The sequence below is a fragment of the Myodes glareolus genome, chromosome 8 (assembly GCF_982192425.1).
Source record: "Myodes glareolus chromosome 8, mMyoGla1.1, whole genome shotgun sequence".
Taxonomy (NCBI): Eukaryota; Metazoa; Chordata; class Mammalia; order Rodentia; family Cricetidae; genus Myodes; species Myodes glareolus.
The window spans coordinates 106,333,813-106,361,509 of NC_142033.1; the positions used below are offsets into that span (position 1 = coordinate 106,333,813).

Below are 27,697 nucleotides of genomic sequence, written 5' to 3' on the forward strand. Positions count from 1 at the left end.
CTTAAAAGGTGTGGCCTCTAAGGTTTCCTCTCAGGGTTCAAAAGAAAGGTTCTACAAAAAAACAAAAGGAACTAAAATCTGAGGGTTAAGAAATCTACTCACAAGTTCTTTCCGTCTATGTCTCTTTATTGTTTGCTCTTCCATGTCCTTTGTTCTAATTCTTCTGTCCTGACTATAACTTTTTAGCTCGAATTTTTTGTCTCAATTCTAATTCCAATTACAATTCTCTGCTACCTCCTCCTCCTTTTCTTCATTTTTCTTTCTCTGCTAATTTCTGTGATGCTTCAGCTCTAACTTCTGATCCAGCTTCTTTCTGTCAACTCTTTTTGTTCTCATATATATATATATATATATATATATATATATATATATATATATATATATATTTACAAAATTTGGCAGGCATAGAGAGTAACCAGGCAACCTATGTAAATGGACAAGGAAATTTTATGACCCTTGACCCTTTAGCACATTCTTCCAAATATAGCAATTTCTGAGGGCCTTTTAGGTCTGAAGTTTACACCTATTGCTCCAACTGGTTGAAACAAAGAGGAGACCCAAGCCTCTAAATTATCAGACCTGGGGCTTGATGCCTATCAAAGATTCTGTGGAAGTTTTTCTTCCTCGGGGCTGTGAATAGATGATTAATTATTTTTCTTAAGAGTAAGACTCAAGCAGTAAATCTCCTGAATTAAAGTAATCATTAAACTGAGGTGAAGGTGAGCATGAGGAGTTAGGAATATTTTAATGCAGGGTTAGTTTTAGGTCATTGCTTTTCTGATCTACAAGGTAAAGCCAGAGCATGCTCTTTTTTTTTTATTTTTCTATCTATCTGAGCAGCTATGAATCGAAATCTTTGGGCATGGAGTAATTCCATGTCCTTGGGTATCTGGAAATGTCTTAAATAAAAAACTTTTACCTGGGTCTTAAACACTGATCAAATGCTAGTCCCAAAATGATAATTGTAGGAAGGCAGATCTCTACATTTCCATTGAAGAAAACAGAGACATGGTAGTGGGAACCAGGTTTCTTGACTGTGTAACTGTTTGCACAGAGAGCTGGGGATGTAATCAGTAAACCCCAATTGCATAGGGGAAATTGTGTCCAGATTAAATAGTGCTGGACTGTGGGAGATAAATCCCAAAATGTAATAAATGGGGATACACTACAGAGAAATCTACCACAAGAACCAACCGCTTTATTCATAAGGCAATAATTCTAACATTTCTTGCATCTTGGCCTAATCTTCCATCAAAGTCCTTGGCTCTGAAATATTGATCTCGTGAAATAAAACTGATTAATTATTGAACGATCCTATTGCTCATAGCAGATGTTACAGAGTGTATCACCTTAAGCAGGTTTTATAATGGCAAGGGAAAGAAACCCTCTTTGCTCTGTGCATCCATTTCCACTGTAAGTTGTACAACTATGGGGTATTTTATTTCTCTGATCAAAGGGGTAATTACATTCTAAGGTACATAAAACTATCAGGATACTGGAGTTTTAGTCTGACTCTTTCCGTTTACGAAGTTGGGGAGACAAAATAAGGCACAATATCCTAACTGTTTATACAAGATTTCAGCAGGGATAAAGTATCAATTTACTATTTATTGAATAGCAAAATCGTATTACTTTTGTTGTAATGACAGAATGTTAGCATATAGGATTTATAAAGCCTCCTCATATCCCCTTTGCATGTATTTTTAAGTTTTTTTTTTTTATCTTGGCCATTGGGGAGCATTAGTTGAGAGCCAGCCTCTTCTTGGAAGGTTCTGGAAGATGAATTTCATGCTGCCTCTTGCTGTCCATTCTGTTCCTTCCTCTTTGCAGTTCTCTTGTAACAGTGCCAGTTGCCATGGTGACCCTGTTGTCTTTGAATTCTTCCCAGAACGCCACTACCACCAGAAACTGGGCACAGTAATGGAAATACGTAGGCACAGACAATAGGTGTCCAGTATCCCTGCTTTGCAGTCGGAAACTCGGCCTGCAGATTGGTAATTTTTTCATCTGGCTTATTTGCTTAGTTCCTGGTTTCCACTGCTTTCTGGGTAGCACCTTTCTCCTCCTAAGCATCTTCCCACATCTCTTGTCTTCAAACATCTTCGCTTATTTAGAAGGAAGTGAATACCACAGGGGGTGTTCACAGTCGGAATGTAAAGGATCTCATCCTCACCAGTAATGCTTTAACATATCTCACCGGTACTCAGACATTGTTGAATACCTGCCCAGGGTGAGGAATCATGCCCCCATGACCTGTGTACCTATGTCCTTCCCCATAAGAAAAGAAAGAAGGAAGTATCTAATGTCTAGAAAAGCAAATTAATAAAGCATATATTGGAAGAGTAGAGAAATTTATTTGGCTAACTTGTATCTAAACATCTCTCTCAAAGCATGCAATAACAATGGTGGGGGAGGCCATGGGTTTGAAGCAGAGTGTGGAGGGATATATGGGATGGTTTACAGGGAGAAAGGAAGGAAGAAATGCTATAGTTCTATTATAATCTCAAAATTAAGGGAAGAGTAAGTGAAAATAACAGTGTCACCGGGAAAGTATAAAGAGAACAGAATTCTTAGAGATGAAACAAAACTGGAGTTCCATGTCTTAGCTAAATGTTCTGACGTCTCCTTTTTTACAATGTTTAAAATCAGCATGCAGTCAATAGAAAACCTAAGTGAGGTTTTGACTTCTGATCTTCAGAGGAAGAGTGAGATGCACCAATGTGCTTAGAAGATGCTGAATAGATGGTAAGCCAGAGATACCAGGGTGAACCTCAGATGCTGTGCAGGGTACTTAGAGATGCTGAAGAGCTAGTAAGCCATAGTGAACCTCAGATGTTCTTAGCGCACTTGGAGATTCTGAATAGCCGGTGAGCCATAGACACCAGGGAGAACCACAGATGTCCTGTAGGCCACTGTGTTGCTAAGTGCCCAAGCCCTGACCTTTAACTGGTCATGTGGACTGAGTGCTGCCAGCATTCTTACTGACAGGGTCTTCATGCAGCTCCTGAGGCCGGCCTCAAGCTATCGATCCTCCTTTCAACATTCCTCGGGCCTTGGATTCTAGGCGGCAACCTCCAAGACTAGCTCTAAATTCATTTTTATCTCACGATATTTCAACTTACTGTGAGTATATGGAGAATTTAACTCCACAGAATATCAAAAGGACACTTGTGTAGCGAACTTAAAAGACAGGAAGTGGGAGACAAGCACATGTTTTGCTAATACACATACAGCTTCAATATAATACAATTTGCACACTCACACATATTTTGGTAGTTATGTACATATTCTGCTCACCACAGATTTATTCATTAAGAGTTCATTTTAATTTTCCCAGGAGTCATTAGAACTCTTTCTAGATAATCCTTCTTTGAAATAAAGTTTCAATCAATGATGCATAGTTTATACACCCAAGTTTCCTGACATTTAGATACAATCATAGAAAACTCTGTTGCTATTTTCTTCTCTTTGCCTGTGCCCTCACACTTACGTTAGTGCACCTGAAATGCATCTAGAGATGGCCGGAACTGTAGCAGACTTAGCTGAACAGGACGTCCTAGGCCCATGAGTACATCATTGAGGGGAGTCTCTGGCTCAAATTCTTCTGGGATGTCTGTCTATCTCTTTTAACTGCTGTCTGCTCGGATCCTGAAGCAAGAACGTTTAAGTAAACCTGAGGCAGGAGGGATTCGGTCCTTTTATCCCCTTCCTCCTTTTGGGACACAGCTGACAGGGAGAGCCCTTCTGTTGCCTAAGCTATGCTTATGCCCTGCTGGAGTCAGACCCAGTCAGTGTTCTCATGGGCCTCAGCCTAGGTCTTTAGGCGTGAAAATAAACGTGAATAGGTGGAATTTCTGAGCCACTGTGAAGTCTAGAAAAGAAAAACATGGATACAAATGAAAGGTGGTCATTTCATTATTCTAGGATTGCCTTTGGAGTTGTTGTCTGTGTAGAATCAGATGAGCCACAAAGACCTTGGGTTTTGGGGATCATTTTACTTCTGTCTTTAGAGTCTCCTCTCCTCTCCTCTTCTCTTTCTCTCTCTCTCTCCCCTCTTCTCTCTCCCTTTCTCTCTCTCCCCTCTTCTCTCTCCCTTTCTCTCTCACTCTCTCACTAAACACAGTCTTCAGAGAAGCTGAATCTAAAATGAGAAAATGGCTAAATCAATAAAGTTCCCAGCCATAGCCAGGCAGAAGATTCATTTCACATATCAGACAGAATTTGAAGCCATGGGTTCTTCTATTTAGTGGGCAAGGTGTTTTAGCACAGATACACAGCATTAATAAAACAACTAGCACATCAATTCTGTGTCAACTGGGTTCTATTTCTCTGTGATGTATGGTCTAGTGATGCCTAGAGCAAGTTCTTCTGAAAATATTTATTACTTTTCAAAAATAGATAGATATTCAATCTCTGGTGTGAATTTTTTAATCACAAAGGATTTTAGTGCTTGATTTATCCATGAAGACCAATATTACCACAGTCTACCCCCCAGCAGCACTTGTGAAGGAATTAGTTTTGTTTCCTTACAATTATGTATTTTATTTACCATATTTTCAACAAACACTGAATAAAGGTATGATACATACTTTAGCTATGACTAAATATCAGTCATAGCTATAAAACTGATTTCAAAAGAAGAAAGGAAAAGCAAGCATGAAGGGAGAAAAGAAGAGGAGCACATGTTTGCTTAACATACCTTCAAGGGGAAAACGCTCAAAATATTTTTAAAAGTATCGAGCATGTTGGGTGGCTCCACAGTAATGGAGAACAAGCCAAAATCCCAGTGTGGTCAAATATCTCGTGACTTCTCTTAATGAAGTTAGATACTCACTAAAGTCCACATTGGTCAGTAAACAGAATGTCTCTGTGCTGTGACCTGGGAAATGCCTCTCTTCACCTTACACCCTGTTAATGATCCATAGAAATAGGTGTCTTCTTCAGTCTGCCACTACAAAATATCTGCACACATTTCTGTCCATCTTAAAATTAACTCCCCACTCACTCCAAGAATCATTCTTTCTAAAGGGGATCCCTGAAATGAGCCAACAATAAACAAACAGATAGGCACACATGATTGTATTCACACACACACACACACACACACACACACACACACACACCACTCATGCATATATAGATGCAGGTTCATACACACAAATGCATGCATGCACATACATATGCACACACATGTGCATAGATGCATGTGTGAACACATATGCCACATGCACACTTACACACACACACAAGCACTTGCAATCTGTACTTAAGCTCTCAAAGGGCTTTTTCCAGAGCAGGCATTCTTACCAGGAACTAAGTAAGTCTGTCTTCTAGGTATCCTACTCTGAATTAAGTGTCCTGTGAAATTATGTGATTTTGTAAATATGAAAGCAACTGGAACTTTTCTTGGGTGTCTTGTATAGTTTCATAAGTATCTCAAAGAGACTAAGTATCTCATTAAGTTTAACATGCATCATTTTCTTGTGAGCTGTTATAGAAAATAGAAATATTAAAATACCAAAGATAAATAGAAGACAAATTTCTCTCTAAATTTTCCCAAATCTTCCACACAGATGGAATGACTTTCTCAATTATTTTTGTAGACAGAGTTTTGCTTTTAATTTTTATTTTTCTTCATACAAAATTTTACTTCTTCCCTGTAAAAGCAGATACATTAACAGTCATCAGATTTGAACCAGCTGCTGTTATTGGAAAGGGATATCGGTACAAACCCTCTGCCTAGCACAGTTGCATTAAACTCTGGTATATGCTCAGTGAACAGCAAGTATAATTGCTAGTTACTGCTGACTTTCTCCAACATGCTGTCTTTGCCATACTTCCCATGGTACCGGACTACATTTGGAATATATCCTAGTAGCCCAATAGGAACACAAAAGTAGGGGGCAGGGCCATGGCATATGGCTTAAGAAATGGGCTGTAAATAAGGCTGCCATAACAGATGTCTGAATTCTAGAAAAGTGCAAGTGATAATTCCTTCAGTTAGCCTGAAATTTTTAGACCTCTCATGATGTGATATCAAGTTGAAATATCTGCATTTTAATAAAAAAATTACTCCAGATGCTGTCACAGTAAGGAAAGCACTTTATTTTCAAATCTTTAACATTTCAGGGTGAAGGCATAAAAGGATTTCTTTATCAAAGGAAAGGAACAAGAGTAGGCAAAGCTCATGGTAGTGGGATGGTGGGTTGGCAGGGATTCTAACCAACAGCTTAAGAGTAAATATGTCTGTAACATCAACTGTCTGTAGCAAGGAAAGTTAAAGTACACACTCCATTGTTTGCTTCAGATCTTGAACCTGAAACACATAAATAATATTTAAAAGAATACTATCGAAAGTGCTTAAACATAAGGTAAGAAAGCCTTCAGGGCCTCACAGAAAAACATAAACTCACCTAGTTTAACTAGCAGTGTGTCCTCCCTATTAGCATAGAGATATGCTTTTTTAATAATATTGATTGTGTAAATTAATTGTTGTAAAATAACTTTCTATGAAACATGATTCATACATGTTGTTTGCATTCTTCTCAGCCAGGATTACAATAAGTTTATCTAGTGAAAAGGTAAATTTCTCAGGCAGAATGGAAAGTTTTAGAAGCTCTAATCTAAGAGAATATTTTGCATATGTCTGACAGCCTGTGAGAAATAGCAGAAACAGAGTGTTCCAAAAATTGCATTCTGGTGACTCTGTGAACTACACTTGCCTAGGAGCAGGGTGTGACCAGAGAATGGGTGGGGCGTGTAATCTGCTATTACAGACAACTCAGCAAAGACAAAGAATGAAAGAATTATAAGGGAATAGCATCTACGGAATGGAAAAAATAAACTGTGATACATCCAAATCCCATTATCAGCCACAACAAAATGATCAAGAATCTAAGAACACATTTTTTTTTTTGGATTTCAGATAATTCAACCCCACAAAAGAATAAAATAAAGGAAAAGAAGGCTTATCAGAAACATCTATGAAAAGTAATGACGTTCTCCACTGTAATGTGGAAACAGCAAGATGATTATACAATAAATTCTATTAGATACTGAAGAATAAATATAGCATTGAGTTTAGTTATTATTGAGTTAATAAATTAAGTTAATAAAGAGAAATTACCATTATTTGAAATGTTATTGTTTATTACATAATAAATTTAAGATGTTTGTCAAATAAGTGTTTTAATAAATTTTCACTAAGAACAGAATCATGTATAAACATCTCATTCATATAAATGGGGGTTTAAAGAGTTGATATTGCTAACCACACTAGCATATTTTCAATATCTTTCAGCTGAACCTAAGTGGCAAAGAGCCATATCAGTGGTAAAGAACCATGACTTATCACAATAAAATGTAATTGAGAAAAAGTATTAAAGGCTCTAAGTATTTAGTAATACATGGCCTACTTACAAGAAGTATGTAAGCATCAACTACAAATCTGCAATAAAAAATGTAAGGGTATTGAAAAAAAGCTAAAGGTTGTGGGAGCATCCTGGAGGGGAAAATATGTAAATGTCATTTCTGCAACATGCTCAACTTATGAACCACATTGTCATGCATACTATGGCTAAAATGAGATGCTATTCAAAGCCACAAAACTTACTGAATTTAAAAAATAGTCTTAAAAATACCAGTAGAGATAAAAATAGGAAGTGACAAAAATTCTCTACCTGTCCTACTCATTAACTGACCTGTGCAGTTTGTTGGCCACAGTTATTAAACAAATGTATGAGTATGCAAATGTTCTGTAAAACACTTATTCCATTTATAGACATTTAAATGTTTTCTGGTATGATTATATTCACATATTAACAAGACAAGTCTCATGAAATATCCATTATCCATACCAGTCAAAAGTACTATCCATAAACACAGAAATAGTGGAATTTAAAGCAAAGTTTTCCAAAATATTGTAAAGAATGGATGTTAACAACTTGGTCATGCTTCTTTGAGGGAAGTGATTGTGATGAATTGGTTAGTGTAAATTGATGTTTCTCTCATATTTTCAATTCCTTAAATCTATCATATATGCAGCATTTAATGGCTCATGAATTGTTTACCTGGGATTATGTCTCTTTGTTTATTTTTCTGTGTGTATCCAGTAACAGAAGGATATCCATATTTACAAATCTCTGTAGTCAAGAATGAACCCTACATGATATGTCTTTTGTAATGGATGAAGAAGGACTTTTCTCATTTTCTTTTTTCAACATCACTTTGGAATTTTATCAAAGAGAGAAGTCACTGAATACATGGTGAAACTAGTTATGGGAGTGAGTAAAGTCACATGGCTCAAAGAAACATGGTTTCCCATGCAAATCAATTGAAAATCAAGATGGCCATGAATGGATGATACAGTGTCTGGACTGAAAAGATGACTTTACACAATCATGATTTCAAAAATAGGGGTATCCAATTGGCAATTAAATGTAAAACTTCACAACAACAATAAGCTCAACAAAATGAGTAGTAATTGCGTATAATGATTCCATTGTGGTGCTAAAGTGTGAACTCGAGCTGGAATACTGTATGAGACGATGTGGATTGTTAGGTGGCTAGATGCCCAGATGTTATCTGTCTGTGATATAGCTGAGTGAGTACAGTTTCATTAAAATCTACTAAAACTAACATTATAATTCTAAAATTCATTGAGAAGAATCAAAAAACAAAAACTTCTTGGTAAAACAAGAACAGTTGGAGGAAGCAAACTTAGGAAGAATGAAGATTAAACATAGAGCTTTAATGATTAAATCATTATATTTCTTTGAAAAAGAACTTTTTATAAATGAATCAGGATATATTACAAAAATTCATTGGTCTCTTTTTCTTTTACTGTTCACAGTAAGTGGTTGATAGCTTGTAGGTGATGATTGTGAAAGATAAGTAGTAGATACACAGACAGATAAGTAGATAAAATATCAATTGATAAATGATAGATAAAGAGATCATAGATGTTTGGTTCTTTTATGGTACACAAGGAATAATGAATAGTTACTAGATACATAGGTAGGTAGATAGATAGATGGATAGATAGATATTTTCTACATAGAACAAGTATCAAAAAACTATACGAATAATGAGTTCAGAAATATATGAGAAAGCTGTTATGAATGAATTCTCTCTCTGTATATTTATACATTGATATTGTAACCTTTGACATATTAGAAGTAAATTCATTCGCAGATAGGATCTTTATAAAAAAACAATCAGGGTTTAAATAGAATTAGATTCTTATAAAAGGAAATAAATTGAACACAAAAATCACAGAAAAAAATGATGTGCAAGAAATTGGAAGAAGAGAACTCTCTGCATTGTGAGAATATTCTGTCATAGTCTCCAAAGAAGCTAAGCCTGAACGACTTGAATTTTAAGCTCAAGACTCCAAAATTGTGACTCAAACCATATTTTCATCATTACCCATTCTGTGTACTTTGTTTTAACCATCTTAACAAATGCAAGACCTAACCCTACTTAAAAGTAGCTAGAACTGATCCAGACAAATGGAAACAAAAATTTTATAAAAATGGAGCCATTATCTCACAGAATACGTGAGAAGTATTTTAGAAAGTAGTTGTAAGTCTGTGCTGACTAGTTTCTGTCAACCCAGCAAAAGCTAGAGCTATGCAGAAGAGAGCACCACCATGGCTGAGAAAATGTCTCTATAAGGCTGGTCTGCAGGGTCTTTGGGGCCTTTTCTCAACTAGTGATTGGCATGGGAGGGTCCAGTTCACAGTAGGCAGTGTTACCCTTAGCGTTAAGTCCTAGGTATCATCAAAAAGCAGACTGAGCAAGTCATGGAAAAAAGGCAGTAATCAATACTCTTCCATGACTTCTGTACTAGTTTTTGCTTCCTGGTCTCTGCCTTGAGTTTCTGCTGACTTCCCTGAATGATAGACTACAAGCTGTAAGGAGAAAGAAGCTCTTTACTCCCCAAATTGCTTTTGGTCAAGGTCACTATCACAGAAACAGAAAAGTAACTAATACAGATTTTATTCCTGTGCCATTCCCACACATTTTTTGAAGGGTAAAACAGTAATTTCCTTACCTGAATGTGTAGGAAAATATCAAATATAAACAGATGTATTTTAGAGAATTCAAGCTGACTAGCACATATTAAAATTAATTACTAGTTTATGTCACAGAAATAGTCAAGGAAATATGTGTATAGCCACATTCACTGATTTTATTATTCTGTAAGGAAAAGAAGAGTGGAAACACGCTAAACATGCAGTGATAAGACTGACTAAACTACACACAGAACAGAATGTGCCATAGCACCTGTCAGCAGGTTGGTCCTCCAAGGGACATGCAGCCAATGGTAAAGCATGGGTGAAGGGTGAGCCTTTTTCTTTAGTTATCTCTCTAAAGAAAAGTTGTTGGAAGATAAAGAAACACTTTCTTCAAATAAAACAACATACTGTGATCACCTCTGTCCATTTCTACTCTCTAGAGTTATGATGTTTGAAACTAGAAGATGCTGATTAATTGCTTAAGTTACCTGGCTCTATTTCTCTAAGTATTGGATCTTGTTCATGATTACTGTTGCATTAACTAAGCAATAGATTGTTTGAAGTCCTGAAGTGTATTTTATTGCCAAGGTTGGGAACACTAAATATGATAATGAAATTAAAACTGATTGCAAACTATATGAAAAATAGTAAAAAAAGAAATAATAGTTATATTTAATTTAATGAAAAATAATCAATGATGAGCAAAAGCAGAGTGAATATTGTTACATGTAATAAAGAAGGAAGAAGCAATGGATGATAAACGTTATAGAAAGCACACTGGACATTTAGCTCCACACTCATAGCCAGGTCAGCATTCTTGTTCTGATGTCAGTGTATTTTTAGTGCTATGGCTGAGACAGGGAGCATGGAACTGACTGATAGACCACTTCTATAATAGCGTTTTGCCCTTGGGAGTGATTTATTATCTTATTGACTCAAATATGTCTACTGAAAAATAGGGTGACCAGGAGCGCTTACTTCCTAGAGTTCTTGTGAGTACAAAATGAGTTATATGATCTCTCATGCAAAACATGGCCAATGTGTTTTTTTCGTCAGTTTGATTTATAATGTACATGATATTCTGGGGACATATTTATTGTACAAGAGAAACCAAAGGCATGAAATCACTGGGTGAGACAAAGATAAACCATTATTATTAATATTATTATTATTATTATTATTATTATTATTATTTGATTCCAGAGACAGTCTATAACTGGATGATTATTGACAAATCCTTGTTGGACTGGGTTTTATTATTATTTGTTATTTGACTCCCGAGACAGTTTATAACTGGGTGATTATTGATTAATCCTTGTTGGATTGGGTCTTCTGCTTCAAGGCCATTGTAGAATAGTATACTTCACAGTTACATACCATTCCAATTCCCTTCATGCAAGAAGAAGCTAAAGGGTGGCAAACACCTACACTTGGCAAAGAAACCACAAAAACAAAATCTGAAGTAGTCACTGAAGCCTACTCTAAATGAAATAAATTTCTTAACTACTGATAAATTCCACAGTGCAAATGATTGTTCTATATTTCTGCACAACACCCATGAAACCTAAGTTTCTCAGGAATAAAGGCACTACTCGTTTTGAAAACCTCATTTACATTGAGGTCAAAACTCTATAAAGTTACAATTTGACACAAAAATGTGGGCAAAGCCAGTATCTCACGTTTTATAACCGAACTAACACGTAGAAATTCTGGTGCAGTTTTCTACAAACTTATGCTGGAATTCATCCACCTTTCACTGTGCAGGTCTTTCTAACATTTCCTTGGTGAAGGGCTAATTAAAAGTTGCTGAAATCTTAAACATGGTAACGTCACTAACCGCTGTCTCTATCCAAAGAGCACACAAATAATTTACAAGAGCAGGTTTTGTATTCATTTTATTTCTCTTGATGGAAGAAAATCAGTCGCTGTGTTTTCCTGTTTATTTTTGCTTCTTATGTAGTCAGGCACTCTCTCGTCTGGACGATTGTATGTCAGCTTCTGTGCCCGCATTTTCCACATCTTCACGCCAAACCTTTAGAAAGGGAAAACATTCCAAACTCCCAATCTGGCCTTGTCTTTGCCCGACTAGAACATTTTCAATTCACTATTATTCTCCAAACAGGGTCCCAAGTCCTAATCGTCACTTAGAAGCCTGGTGTGTCTCTTTCCCTCTTCCGACGTTTTCTTGCCAGCTACCAGATCTCCCACTCATTCATTGGAGCTTCACGGCTGACATTTATTTGCTTAAGATAACTTTGTCGACACTGGCAATACAAGTGCTTTCTCCCTTACTCTAGCTAATTCATATGTACCTTTAACATATTTTCTTTCTTGCCCCAGTCCCACGGCTCGAGCTCACAAATACACACAGGCAAACCCACATTTACTGCAGGTTGAGCTTTTCCTTGAATGTCAGCTTCATCTTTCTGTCCAAGTTCGCTGGAATTTCTGTGCTCATTGACTGCCTTTAGGAATGGTTTTCCTTTTTCCCGCCTGCCTTTAAATCCAATAGTGGTTCTTGGATGTATGTAAAATGGAATTCATTTCTCATAGGGTTTTCTTTTCTGTGAAAACAAGGTCCCTACTTTCTATTTGGCTCTACCCTCTAGTGTATTCCGCAGTATAAAAACCTACCTAAGCCTTTGGAATATTTCTCCAAATCCTGTCTCTTGCAACAGATATTGAAATGCCTAGAAACAATATAGTGCTATTATAGAAATCTTCTACTTTCTAAGCTATACTGGGTAGACTACATTCGCATGTAGAAACTGTCTTCTGTTGGGGACCCTCGGTCTGCCTAGTTCTCTCTGTAAGTGAAATATTTAGCCAGGCAGAGTGTGTGCGGGGCTCTCACGCCTTTCTTCTGTGTTAGACAGGACTACGAGGAGCTAGAGAAGCAGCTGAAGGAAGTATTTAAGGAGCGCAGCACAGTCTTGAGGGAGCTGACAAAGACGTCCCGAGAACTGGATGGGATCAAAGTCAACCTTCAGGTGAGCTGGAAACTGATTTTGTCACCCACTAGACAGATATACATTTTTAAACAATTTTCTCTACATCTCTTGGCTTTACCACTCCCGTTAATATTTATTATTGTTTTATTTTTGAAATAAAATGCCTTTTGAAATGGTCTAGAAACCTGCAGTTTCCAAACAGCAAAAGGAGCAAACTGTGTACTTGGCAAAGCCATCAGTTTCTCCCAGCTCCCAAAATCAATTTGATCCCTGTGTTCTTGACATTACAAAGTGAGAAGAGGAATTAGACTGAGAGTCAAAGAATGTAGGAAGGATATTTAGAAGATAAATTTAGATTTTTTTCCCTAAGAAAGTTCTAAAGATCCTTTAAGTAACTTCTTTATAGTAATGGATAAATGTTTTACAAAGGAGACTATCATGTTTAAAATAAGAGAAAATAAAAGAAAGATACATTTCAGATAAACAAATCTTTATAAAGCATCTAGTAGTACTTTATTTTTCCTATGAAAGTACTTTTTACTTTAGTTAAAATAGAAACTTTTTTCATACATTATGTTTTAATTATGATTTCTCCTCCCCGGATTCCTCCATGTTCTAACCATCTCACCTCCCACTAGGATCTACCCCTTTTCTGCCTCTTGTGAGAAAACAAATATCATCTAAGGCATAATAATATAATATTATAGTATAGTATAGTATAGTATAAAACAATCAGAATAGGACAAAAACCAAACAGAAGGAAAAGAGCCAAAGAAAGGCACAAAAACCACATAAAGACACAGAAACACCCATGTTCATACCCATAAGAAACCCATGGAAAACATAAAAGCAGAAGCCATAACGTATACACAAAGGACCGTAAGGTAAAAAACTTTATGGGACACACATTGTGAGACAAAGAATGACACTTTTTGATGTCTGACTTTGCACAGTGCATTCACTGAGTACCTACTGTGTACTGAATTCTTTAGCGGCACTGCACAGCTTAATTCTTTTGAATAAGTATAGGAAATGGTACTTTGATTGTGATTTTTTTATGGCGCATAAGTAATATATTCTAAAGACAGTAGTTATGAAAGTCAGTAAAGACTCCAGAGTTTAAATGTAAGCTAGTTTGCTCCAGAGACTTTTCACACACCACAGAACTAAGGCTGTCTGTATGTTGTCTTGGGCCTCAAGGTCCGTATGCTATACTGTTGCCATGACACTATGGGGAAGATGATGGTGTGATGGCATTTGGGAGACTGGACCAGGTTGGAGCATGACATTTGGGTAGACCAAAAGCTCCTACTTGCACTCAATACCTTGAGGTTGGACCCCTGCTCCTGTTCTGTGAGTTTTCCCCCTTAATAAAGAAAAGACCTTAAAATACACTATTTTGGAGTCATTTTGGGATTGTTTGACTCGCATTCTTTCCCTCTCCCCCGCCACACACACCATTCCTTTTACTGTTCAGCGTTCAGCTTCAGTGGTGGTGGTGCAGTCAACCACTGGAGCATTGGTTTTGGTCAAGTTCACATGCTTGGTTATCTTTCCATAGTTCTTAGTTAATTTTCACATGAAAACCTCATTGTGGTTACTAATCTTCCTTTATAGCTGCAAATACAATGTTTAGAAAGAACACCAGGTAAGCAATGAGTGGGACCAGCATTTGGACTTATTGTTTGAGCTCTCGTGCAAGTTGTGCTATGTAATGAGAGAATAAAGCGAACCCACACCCTACGGGAGTGGGACACATGTAGAAGGATTAGGAGGTGCATGAAACATAGTTCTGGGCTTCTGGGCATCAGATTTTGAAGAGCGACGAGGAGGATTCATGAGGCGTATTGATCTGGTTTTATTGGGGAAAGCCTAGGCAGAGATTACTGAGAAGAACATTAGCAGGTAAACAAGTCTGGGAGGAATATTCACGACATCTGCCTGTCCTCACTGGGATGGAACACCAGAGCATGTCATCAGCAGATGGCGAGATGCCCTGGAGAGATCAGTGATTACTGTGTTCCCACGACATTCTGTTTCCTTAGTCCAGGTGTCTCCTATACACCAGAATGTTGCTTAAGGAAAATGATCACGGAGCTATGATTTTTAAAGGGGAAAATTGTCCCTGAAATACTGTTACAAGTATGAGAATGACTTTTTGTTTTGTGGCACATAATACACAAAATGGGTTTTTTATTGTTTAATTTTAAAAAATCCTCTTAGCAAACTTTCTGCAAAATTAGCATGGCATTGCGTTCATTATAAAGTGAAGAGACTTAAGTAGCTCACTGGATGTGGGTAAGTCATTCACATAAAAAAAGTGAGATCAGATTTCAAATATAAAGTAAAAACATATATAGCCATGGGTTATGGGACTTTTCCTGACAAAACATGAACAAAACGACCATTCATTCCAGATAGGGAACTAGCGACACCTCACAGGAGCTATCTCACCGATGTTCGGCCTGGTGAACTGATGAGTTTACGTGGAGTTTGTTAGAAGGTATGGGGACATGAGGCTTGGGCTCCAAGCAGCTACCCCATCTCACTGACCTCCGGCAACCTCTGCTGGGACGCCGTGTTTCATTTGTTTGCTTCAAGACTGGCTCGAGTATTAAGCTTGCCTTGAGCTTACTTTGTAGTCTGATGAACATGCACATCTGGTCTTCCTGCCTCTACTTCCTTACTATCAGGACTACACACGACTCCTGCTATGCCCATTTCTTTATGTAGTTCCAGACTATGTCCTGGAGATCTCCACAAGCTAGGCATCACACTCTCTGCTGCTGAGCTGCATTGTAAAGCCTAGCCTGTCTTTAATAAGGCGATATTATTGGGCCCAGTATGGGGTAAATCAGTTGGGATTAACCAGTCACTCTGATTTCAAAATAACTGGCACGTCCTGCCCAGAGGGCAGAGTTCCTCAATACATTCAATAGGTCATTCTTATCTATTTAGTTTATTATTTTATTTAAAAATATTTAATTTTTTAGTTTCTTCCTTATTCATTAAAAGTGTTTATTTGTTCATCTGTTTTCATTTTATGTGAACGAATGCTTTGCCTGTATGTGCCTGTGCACCATGTGCATGCAGTTCACATGAATTCCAGGAGGGTGCTAGATCCCTTGAACCTGGAGTTACAGACATGTAATTCACATGAGGGCCAGGAGGATGCTAGATCCCTTGTACCCAGAGTTACAGACATGCAGTACATATGCAGGCTAGAAAGGCGCTAGATCCCTTGAACCCGGGGTTACAGACATGCAGTTCACGTGCAGGCCAGGAGGGCGTTAGATCCCTTGAACCTGGAGTTACAGATAGTTGTGAGCCTCCATGTCGATGCTTGGAACCAAACCCATTTTCATTTCTCAAACTGCCTTCTTTGTCTGTTAAGGGAAGCTATTTTTCCTAAAAACACAGAACACGACTTACTGAATCTTCCTACAGGGAGTCTCAATTAACCATTGTCATCTCTAGGTACCTCTGGTAAAGCTAACAGTGCATTATTATTCTCTGTTTAATCCCAGGCTGAAACTGTTTGGGCAGCACCGTGCTTTACAAGTCTTTGCATAACTCAGGCTAGATGTCTGTTAAATAAACATTAAGGATCAATACACTCTTCATCAGATTGCTATCTTCACAGCTACTCTGTAGAAACCGCTATTGCTATCTAAACTTTTAATATCAAGTATAAAGGTTACTCTACTAAACAGTTTACTGAGTATAAATAAGGACATGAGATAACTCAGTGGGTGAAGGTGTTCTCCAGGTGAGTCCAGTGGCTGAAGTTTTATGCTTGGGACACACATAAATCTGAAATAGAAAGATTAACTCCGCAAAGCCGTCCTCTGACCTGCATATCTGCCTGATGACGTGTTTGATGACATACATAACACGTACACAACGCGTGCACGCGCGCACACACACACACACACACACACACACACCTGAAAATAAAAATATTTAAGATTTACTTGAAAGAAAATGAAGTATTTGCAGGTTGTTTATCTCCAACATCTGAATGGTGAGCTTCTGCTCAAAGCCGCTCTTATATTAAGAGTTTAATATGTCCAACTGCGCATCGTGTACCCGTGTGTGTGTCCTTGGCACCATCAGTCGCTGGGAGGACTAATTTTATATCTTTGTTCAATAAACCAAGTGCCTTAAAACCTGGCACTAAATGTAGACAATAAAGTGAGTGACAGTGTTTTATCTAAGACTCCTTTCCCACATTTCTCTTTCAGTCTTTGAAAAATGATGAGCAGTCTTCCAAAATGGATGTTCAGAAGCTTCTGGAGTTAGGTCAGAAGCAAAGGTAAGACTGCAGTTCTATTCTTTTCTTTTAGTTTAAGATTTCCTCCTCACCCCTATTTTTGCAGTACTATTAAAGTATAGCCTGGGAGTTTATCGAAATCCATGTACTATAATGTGTGAACTTATCATCTTGTGGACACTTGGGTGTATATGAAATTTATACAGTGCTTTGTGTAAAGAATTTCTCTCATTCGGGAGCTGTGGATGGGATGTAAGAGTCTACATTTCAGGCAGTAACTTGGTAAAGGTTAGTTATGCTCAAAACAGTTAAGTGAATTGCTAAGACCTATATACTTGGGGTTTGAATATTTTTTAAAATGGTCAAATTCAAAGTTTACATCATTCCATACTGACTGTTTGGTCAACAGGCAAAATGCTGTTAAAAATATTACACATCTCAAGTAACAGAATGACATGTTTCTTAATCACGAATCCTGTTATCAACCTGGGTCTCCACTGCTGACCTTACATACTGACTCTGAAACCTGTCATTGACATGCTTTCACATGAGGTCATACTGTGGTTAAAATATCCATGTCATGCATTACTGTTCATTGTTTACAGTGATGACTTATTGTTTTAAACTATTAGATGTTAATGTTAAAATAATTTGATAGTTCTTTGTTTATTGTCTTTCTTGTGATTTATTTTAGCAACAGCAGTGGGCTACAGGCATGACAGACCCTTAGCTATCTGTGGTCTGGTTAATATTTAAACCCGTTTTTTTTCTTTTCTTTCTTTCTTTCTTTCTGTTTGTTTACTTGCTTGCTTTTTTTTTTATTTCTGTGTGTTTTGGATTCCTCGTTTGCAAAGTAAAGCTAGTTATCTTAATGATTATAAAAAGGGCTTGTTTGAAGGATTCTGAAGGCATTGACCTCTTAGAAATAAGAGTTACATAGTCTAACCATTCTACTGGGGCACTTGAAGTGTTGAGTTGATAAAAATTAATGAAAAAAGATCTCATTTAAAAAGAAAAAGTTGGGATATCTTTTGACCAACAAAGTAACAATTTAACAAGGTATATTTTTCTAAGAAAATATATGAACAAAAGGAATCAGCCAAAACAAACTAAGATTTGAGGCAATTACTTCTTCCTAACAAAGGATTTTATCTCAGTCAAAGCAAATGAATAAAAAACTATAATAGGGAAAAAAAGCACAAAAATAGTATCTGCATAACTCAAGTCAATTGTCAGGGATTAAAGAGGGTGGAGAAACTGGATCTGATGCAAAACCTTTGAAGGGAATGTCCCAGAGGGGATGGACTTTAGTGTCCAACATTGAACCTTACAGTGGGTAGCTCTGCAGAGAATGGAGCAATTCAATTCAGGAGAATTGTTATGCTGACTTTGTTTAGGAGGAAAATGTGATGTAGGTAGTTGGGAAGCCATGGTTTCAAGAGGAGAAGGACTGTGGAAGGAAGACAGATTTTTCTTAGAATTATATGGCTCCAGAAAGTTCAGCCTCCCTCACAGAAAAGCACAGGTGTGGGGCCTGAGCTGTGACAAAGACAAAGACAATCTATGCCTCAGGTCCCTGTGTACGTTTATAACAACACAGAAAGACTTTAGGCCAATCAGGAGAATGGCATTAAGTCTGTAAAATATGCTTAAGTAATCATCTACACCCCATCTTCATAGACAAGTCCTCAGAGGACTGAATATATGTTCCACCAAAAAGGTGAAAGAAAGCAGATATATTGGCCCTGAAATGTCAGAGTTTTATACAAAATTAGAAAACTTGTTAAATATAAATAACTCATTTTATGTGTACCATTAAAATCAGCATAAAAATCTCAGTAAATTTTAGTCATGGCTATAGGTAACTTTTTCAAAACAAAACTGTCTAACCTAGAATTCCCCTCATGAACAAATAACGAACTTACAGAGCATTTGTGTGTATCTGGGGACAAATTTTTAAGTAAATCTAAAGGGTGTGAGAGATCCACACACAGCTGCATGAAGAGATAACTGGGTGGTTCACTGCTATCAAGAGAGAAATGTGTATAATAAGAGACGTGGAAATAACAGATTCTAAATAGCTGATAAGTGCCCGATAATAACATTAATAGATAGATGGTAGATGACTCACGGTGCCTTATTTTGACTATTAAATAGAACGTGTTCATAATATATAACTATCTGGATAATATACACAGAAGACCCTTGGGTTGGTAGAGAGACATTAAACTACATAATGTCAGCACTAAAGAGTTGTAAGCAGAAAAACGACACTGAGAGTGTCCCCAAGTGTCTTAAGAGTAAATGAGAAAGCATACTTTGTTCTCTCTGGTGGCTTGTGGGAGGACTCAGAGCACTATGAGACTATTGACCACTGACATGCTTTCTGGGAGCCAGAAGGAAGCTTGGGAGAGTGACAAGCATTTACTCTGCAAATTACTGATTGACACAGCAGCTCATCACCGTCTGAAATTAATGCCTTCCTGAGAGGAAAATAGAGATTAAAATAGAGATGAAAAAGCTGCCCAATGCTTGCAAAATATGAGAACATTTGCTAAGATAAACAAGTGTGTGGGCAATCTCATCCTGACACTGGAGCTACCCAGTCTTAGAACTGGAGAGTTACTTCAGCATCAAAGAGGCTCTAAGGCAGCCAGGCCTAACTGGTCAAATCTTCCTGAGGTGGGGTGTGGTGCAGAAGCAAAGAAGCCTGAAATCACCTAGCATAGCATAGAAACTGGGAGTCTGGGAGTCCGACTCCAGAAGCTGGAGAACAGTGGAATGGTTAAAAGATATATATTAGAAAGGAAGACAGAATAAACTGTGCTGAGAACTGGTTGGTAGATGTAAGGCCAAGCTATCCATCACACAGTAGCTCTGTTTGACATAGATATGAACAAAATTCTCTGCTTCCACCATCTAAAAATATTGGACTCATTTATATTTATATTTGTGTATTTTATTTTATTGCAAAGTGATTTGCCAATCATATGTATACCACATGCATGTCTGGTTCCCATAGAAGTCGGAAAAGGGCGGCCAGTCCCCTGGAACTTGATTATGGTGCTCAGAATTGAATCTTGGTCCTTCTACAAGAAGAACAAATGCTTTTAACTACTGACTCCCGCCAGGCCATTTGTCCAATTTTTACTAACATATTACCGCTTGTTCTTTCTTGTTTCCTATTTGCCTTTATATATCATGTTATGGGATTTTCCCTTGTATTTTGTAATATAATTTTATTAGATTATTATTCATTGTCCAAAACTAGCAATAGGTAGTCTAAATACAAAATCTAGAATGAGAAGTAGTAGCTACTATAAAATTATCTTGACTTTTTTGTTGACTGTATAATTCATATTTTAACCTGTACTTGCAGAAGACTGTTTTCCCTTTCTCCCCAACACCATTCCTTCATTTTTTCCCTTTTCAATAAAAGCAGTATAATGCCTGTCTACACGTGCATGCACATATGCTGTGAACACCTGCCACTGTCCCTGTGGGCCTCAGTTTTCTAACACTCACAGATATCGTATTTTGGTGTGATAGGTAACATATGTTTATCTATTGCATATGATCATATTTTATATTATATTGAATTTAGTATTTGAATATCATACCAATATTTAATTATTATGTCACAAAAATTCTTAGGTTAAAAATCTGGTATTCCAGATATAAATATCCATATATGAACATACCCGTGAAAGCTGAAATTTAGCTTTAAATCATGGATTATGGATTTGCCCTGGACCACAATGATTCCAAAATTTATTCTCTCTCTCCTACCTCCCCTTTTCTGTCTCCCCTGAAAATTATATTTGGGTGATCGCAGTACATAAAGTTGAGATCGAGAAGGCACAGAGTGTTCTGCTAGAGGAAAGAGCTTGTCCTCTGGGGTATCCTGCTCAAAGGGTATACTCACAGTCTATGAAGTTATTTTGTTTTAATGATTGTAGAATAAATACTTTTCTCTTCTAGACTCTCTGCTAACCATTCTGTTTATTGTGTCACTTAAACCTTGCCACAAGCCTGTAAAGTGTTTTTATTATTGTGTCCAGCTTTAAATGAGGAAATTTACAAGGAGGGAATTTTAACGCTTGCCCAAATTACCAGAGCTAGTTTTCACGAAATTGATGGCCAAATTTAAACCAGTTTTGATTCTCGTGGGATAGAACAACACTTTGCTTGGTTGTTGTTGCTCTTAGGCAACTTTTCTAGGCATAGTCACATATCATATATGTGTACTCTATTACACATGCATGTGTTTGTACAAACACATGTACACACACACTAACTTTCATAATCTAATATTTTTGAGGTGATAGTTTGAGTGACAAAAGTCAAGTCAAAGCAAGTCAGTAGCCTTAATCCAATATGCACAAATTCTAAATCATTAAGAGAAATAAGTAAGCACATAGAATAATGGCTTTCATCATGACCTTCATAAACATGCACACACATGCACGCACATGCACGCACATGCACATACACACATAGTCACTGCATGATTGTTATTGTTCACTCCCCTAACCCTTACACTGAGAACTTCTCTTGACTTCCATTGTATCTGTAAGAAACAATGTGATATTTATCTTTCTCCACACCCCCCATCAAAAAACACATATTCTGTGCATACTAATGATCTTGGGACCCAATTTCCATGCATTTAAGGTCATATATTTTCTTTCCTGTGCCCATTAAGCAATAGTTAGAATTAAATCTATTTTCCTTGTGTTTTCATGAAAAATTCTCAGGCCTTATAAATTATAGCTTAGCCACAATACTGCAAAATTAAGAAATTAATAAGGATCAGAAGGTTACAATAATTTCTTTCAGAAGTCTATCATGACTCTTGACCCCACATGTTCACGCCCTACATGTCATCAGTGAAATTAGCTTTCCATCTGGAGTTGGTATATTGAGCTGATTGAACACATTCATTGTTCACATTGATTCACACTCTGGGATTCTTATAAAGCATAATAACAAGGCAATTTCCCTTAAATATCACCTGATTTATATGTGTGCATGGAAAGAAAGCCCTTTATTATCAGAGTATTTAGACGTAGCATTTTGTATTGCTCTAGATTTTCATAATTATAGTTAACTGTTCCTTAAATGTAGATTGATAGACAAATTTCTTTTTGTAAAGTTCATGGAAAATAGTTGAATCATGTGGTATCTCGCTTTTATTCTTTTTTCTACTAATCTAGGGAAGAAATGAAGTCTCTCCAGGAGGCCCTGCAGAATCAGCTTAAAGAGACATCTGAGAAAGCAGAGAAACATCAGGCTACAGTGAGTGTGTTTGTGTCTCTTTGTGTAATAGCTTTAGGGTTGAGAAGTTATTTCTTCCTTTTCTCCAATCACAATGGAAAATACACTATAAAAAAGAAAATAATGAAGTCTCCACAGCAGAAGTTTCAGTCATTTTGATCAGCATAATATTTTGCCACAATTTAGAAAAGGGTGAACATTGTGTTTAATTTGGCGATCTTCTAACTTCTACTGATTCTCTATAAGGGATGAAGCAATAGGCAAACCAGGCAGAGAACTGGCTCACTTTAGTGGTTCCTAAATGGGGTGGAAGCCAGGTAACCCATGTAGATCCTTAAGTTGTCCCAGACAACCACAGCATGGGCATCACTCAGGGGCAGAGCCATACTACCTGCTTGATCATGAGTCCTACAGATTATTCATAGGATAAAATCTATAGTTTCAAGGTCCAACTGCTCCCCAGATCTTTGCAAGATGATGTCCTTTTGACACACTGTGGCTCTTATCAGTGATATTCACCAGAAACAGGAAAATTGGATTCTGAAACAATGTTGTTATATCGGTCTCAAATTTATTTCTTAGACTCACTTTTGTACCTCTTGCAAAGACTTCTATATAATATCTAGTGCCTGAATCTCCTTTTAAAATTTATATAATACCAAACTCTGTTTGCTAGAGATCAACAGATTTGAATGTATTACTGAGAAGATGGATGGAATGTTATACCCAGGGCCCACAAGGGGAAGGCTAGTGCTGACCACCAGAAAGAACTGGACAGTAGGTCCCATTATGATTTCAGAGACAGTGCAATGGTGAGACAGCTAAAGAGGCTCAGGGTGGGCAGGGTGAACAACTGCAGTAATCTTGGGACTTAAGAGCTACCCCACATTGTGGGTCTAAGTCACTAGGGCAGGTCGGAAGTGGTTTGGAGTGGCTCTAGAGTGTATTGTTCTTCAGCTGATTGTTATTTGAAAGTATGGTCCTGAGAGTACATGACCTACTGTGGCTCCAGGGAAGGAGGCAGGAAGAGAGAGAAGGGTATTTCAAGAACATTATTCCAGATGGTTCTTGGAAGAGACTCCTGGAATGCCGATAAAATATAACAACAGTTCTAGAAACAAGATCCATGCAGGTATCCATCTTGTTCAATCACTGGAAGCCCAGGCTCCAGAAACTGTGGAGATCCTTTTATTTGCAACGCTTCTGTAAACTTTGATTGGAGGGTGGAGTTTTGATTCTGAACCTCAGTTCAGTTTGTCACCCAGGACTGCTGAGCCCTAAGGGCAATCTTTGCAGTTTTAGGAATGTTTCCTGGAAGTTCTCATTATCTCTTCCAGATAATAATGCTGAGGCCAAATGAAAACAGTCAGTGATTTTATGTACGATGTTCTAGTGCTTGGCTACCCGGGCACCGAACATTTTTTTAAAAGAATGGACAGGTTTTAGTGTCTTCCTAGTCAACATTTCCCTCAATATGGACTTAGAATATTGGATGGCTGTCTTGTGATCTCATTTGTGCTTTGCCCAATCAGACTTCATTTGAATTTATCTTGGGGAATTTAATCTGATAAAAAGTGGTGTCCTTCAGAACAGAGGTGCTGTATTCACTGTTTTCTCAGACCCTTGTCATAAAGCCATATTGGTTTATCGAGTGATTCCTAAGAAGCTGTAGCTCACAGGAGGTAAACGCCTGGCTTGCTTTACATTGCTAGTTGGCAGAGCAACCAAGGCACACACCACAGCAATTCCCACACTATATGCAGACAGAGTTCCAGGGAGAACACTGTCACTTGTGAAAGGGCAAAGGTCCAAGATAGAATATCCAGTTGTGGAAATGCCATGGGTACAGAGTATGGCCCCTGTGCCCCACCCAGCATGCTCTCGTACCTTTCTTGTGGATTTTGCTCAGAGTGTGACAATCCTATCCCCACTTTCCTCATATTTCTATTAAGCCCAAACCTGCTTGTGTGGACTGGCTCAGCATTCCATTCTGAGGATAATTCCTAGTGGAACAGGATTCTGTGAACTTGATCAGTTTATGCCCATTTGTTTATTTATCCAATTAAGACAGTGTAACAGATGAAAATAATAAGGGCTATTATTACTGTTAAAATAAGAATGAAATACTATTAAAGTATGATACTTATTATATAGAAATTATATAGAAATATTATAATATATTTATAATTAAAGGTATAATTATATCTGGCTTATAGGCTGTAGTAGACATGAAGGTGATATCCTGTCCTGCCTTCTCTGCCCACCTTTTTTATTACAAATTCATATATGATCGTTTCATTTCCCTCAGACTCTCCTACTGACTACTTACAAAGCTCTTCATTGGTGATTATGATTCTGTTCACACAAAGTACTAAGCTGAAGGGATGATGAATTGTAACTAACTTCAAAATTGTAGGCTATCATTGCCACTACCACCCGCTAATGATACAGGAAGCATTCTCAAGGATGACATAGGATTAATGTCTGACAAGGGGAGACTCAAATAATGTAGTCTGTTCTGAATCATTGGGGATGTTCTAATGTTTCTATGCTAAGTCATTACCAACCAAAACCATTTAGTTACACAATCAGGACACTATCATGGGTCTCCAGCAGCTCTTCCTACTGGTTGACAATAAGCTGTGTGAGATTGATCTGAAGTTCACAAAGGTTCCTGTCACAGGCATGAGCTGTATCACTGATCTGGCAATGATCTCTGACTAAACACCTGAAACTTCATTGTATTTAATAATTGCAAGACAACTCAATTTTGGTAATGCTTTGTATTTTCTTACCTACAGATGAACTATTATTGTTATTTACTATAATTGTTTGAAATATGTTTAAAGTCACGTGCGTGTCCATATTTAGAAGTATGTAAACATACACTAAAGTGTATGTGGACACATGATGGTGCTTCAGAATGATCGTGTGCTGGGAAACAAAGAATTATATTACAACATAAACATATGTCCTTTAGGCATTATCTGTGTTGGGATATTATAATGAAGAAAAGTCATTTTCAACCTAAGCTGTCATCATTTTTTAATATTGCTAGTTCTAAGGCAGTGGGATGATGTGAAGATGCACCACACGATTTGCTTCATTCCTGAACTGAAGTTAAAAAACTCGTCATATTACCCAATGTGACAGCAAAAAAATTATAAAATGTACACATCACAAAGAGAGCAGCTCATAGAATAAAGCAAAGATTCGAAGTGACCAACTTCAAAGAAAGCCTCTCCTGAGGTGACTCCAGGTGCGGAAAGGGAAGGACTCTTTTCGTTTTCTTTGATCTTCCCTGCAAAGAGATAAGAAGGAGATGAAAGGAAAATGGTGGCGATAACATCTAGTATAATCAGTAGCGTTCGGCGCAGACACTGGATTTCCATAGTGGGAACTCTTTATGCGACTGAACTTTCATGGCAACTGATGACTTGGAGCATCCCGGGACAGGGGGTGATCAAATATCTACGAGAGCTGTGTTAGTCCCACACACATAACGGCAGAACTAGAAGACTACTAAATACAAGAAGAGCAAGCAGGCTTCCAAACTAACCAAAATCCTGATGTATTAGAAACCACAATGAATTGAAATAGTTTAACTATATTAACACAAAATCTTAAAACAGGACACAATAAAATTAGAAGTACTAGAAAATGTATACAAAGATGCTAAATTTGAAAATTGAAACTTTTACTGTTCATCATGAACAAATTAGGAAAATGAACACAACATAACATTTAAGGAAAACAACTGCCAAGATCCTAATGTTTTCTAAAGAAAAATCTTTACAAAGGTGTTACTAGCAATAGCTTTGCAAGCCCCAGGAAACCTGAAATTATCACACTCTGTTTTGCCTTAAGCGTATAACTTCCCACACACAGCTTCAAACCCATCAATCTATAAGTAAGAGCAAGGCAGAGCAAGTGACAAAATATTGTTAAAATACCATCGGTAGTGTAAACTATTATGAATATCTGAGAAATCTCCAATCAAGTTTCTAAACAGATGAAAACATATGATGTATAATACAGAAATAAAACAGGAAATGGTACAAAAGTGAATCTGTATATTAAAAGATTCTAGTGCTATATTGAAAGTTATTCTAGTTCATTATAATACCATAATTCATTTGCAATGGATACGGCATTCCCTAATTTTGAAAAATACAGACCAAATTTCTCAGTATCATTAATATTAGTGAGAAATTAAATAAAAATAATAGTTTGCAAAGAAATGCTTAGTGATAAAGAGATGCCTTTAAATTTGTTTTTTAATAAAAGAACTAATACGAATTTATTTAAGCTATTTTAAAAGTAAATAAATAATGACAATGGAATTTTTATGAATGTATCTGACAAAGCCACATAATGGCAACAAGAGAAAATGGCAAGCAATTATCTTCACGAACAGTGTTGCAGTTACATTAAACAAAATAATATCAAACTTGTTAAGTCAACAAATTATAAGAAAAAGATCATTTATTATGGAAAGTGAATTCATACCAAAGAATTCAAGGATGGTTCAAATATTTGCATCAATAATGGAAGCATACCATATCAATAATATGAAGATGAAGAATACATGATCAACAGATGCACAAAAGGCATTTGATAAAACGCAATCACTTCATGAAAAACCGAACGAATTAGGAAACAAAGATCTATATCTTAATGTAAAGATCCCTTACAGTCTCAAAAAGCTAATATTATATTCAATATTGAAAGTTTGAAAGCTTTATGATGCTTAGAGCAAGAAAAGAATGCTAATTTGTCACGACTTTTAGACATTCAAATTGGGAAAGTGAAATTCAGATCATCATTTCTGCAGATGCTATGATCAAATATACCAAAACCCAAAAAATATTTACCAGAAAGATCTTTTAAATCATGATTAAATTCCTCAGTGCTTAAGGGCACAAAGTTCATGTAAATGTGAATCTTGTTCTCATGTCCTGATAGTGAACTAGCTAATATAAATATCAGTTCAATGTGCTTTACAATGGCTACAGATAAATAAGAATGCACTCAACAGAATAGAGGAAATATACCTATCATAAAAAATATAATAGCATTACTTCGATAATTAAAGAGGCACACAACAAACAACCACACACACCACATATGCACATACCACACATGTACACTACTTAAGCACACACACACAACACATA

The 27,697-nt window shown here is 37.0% G+C and overlaps 1 protein-coding gene across 1 annotated transcript in view; it reads left to right on the forward strand.

Moving 5' to 3' along the window:
• The window catches only part of LOC125396627 (leucine zipper protein 2-like), a 342,670-nt gene that overhangs the window by 143,506 nt on the left and 171,467 nt on the right, over positions 1–27,697 (forward strand). Inside the window, exons 2-4 of the mRNA XM_048428631.3 lie at positions 12,892–13,009; positions 17,215–17,285; positions 22,460–22,541. Of these exons, the coding sequence (XP_048284588.1) occupies positions 12,892–13,009; positions 17,215–17,285; positions 22,460–22,541 (271 nt within the window). The remainder of the gene's footprint in view (positions 1–12,891; positions 13,010–17,214; positions 17,286–22,459; positions 22,542–27,697) is intronic.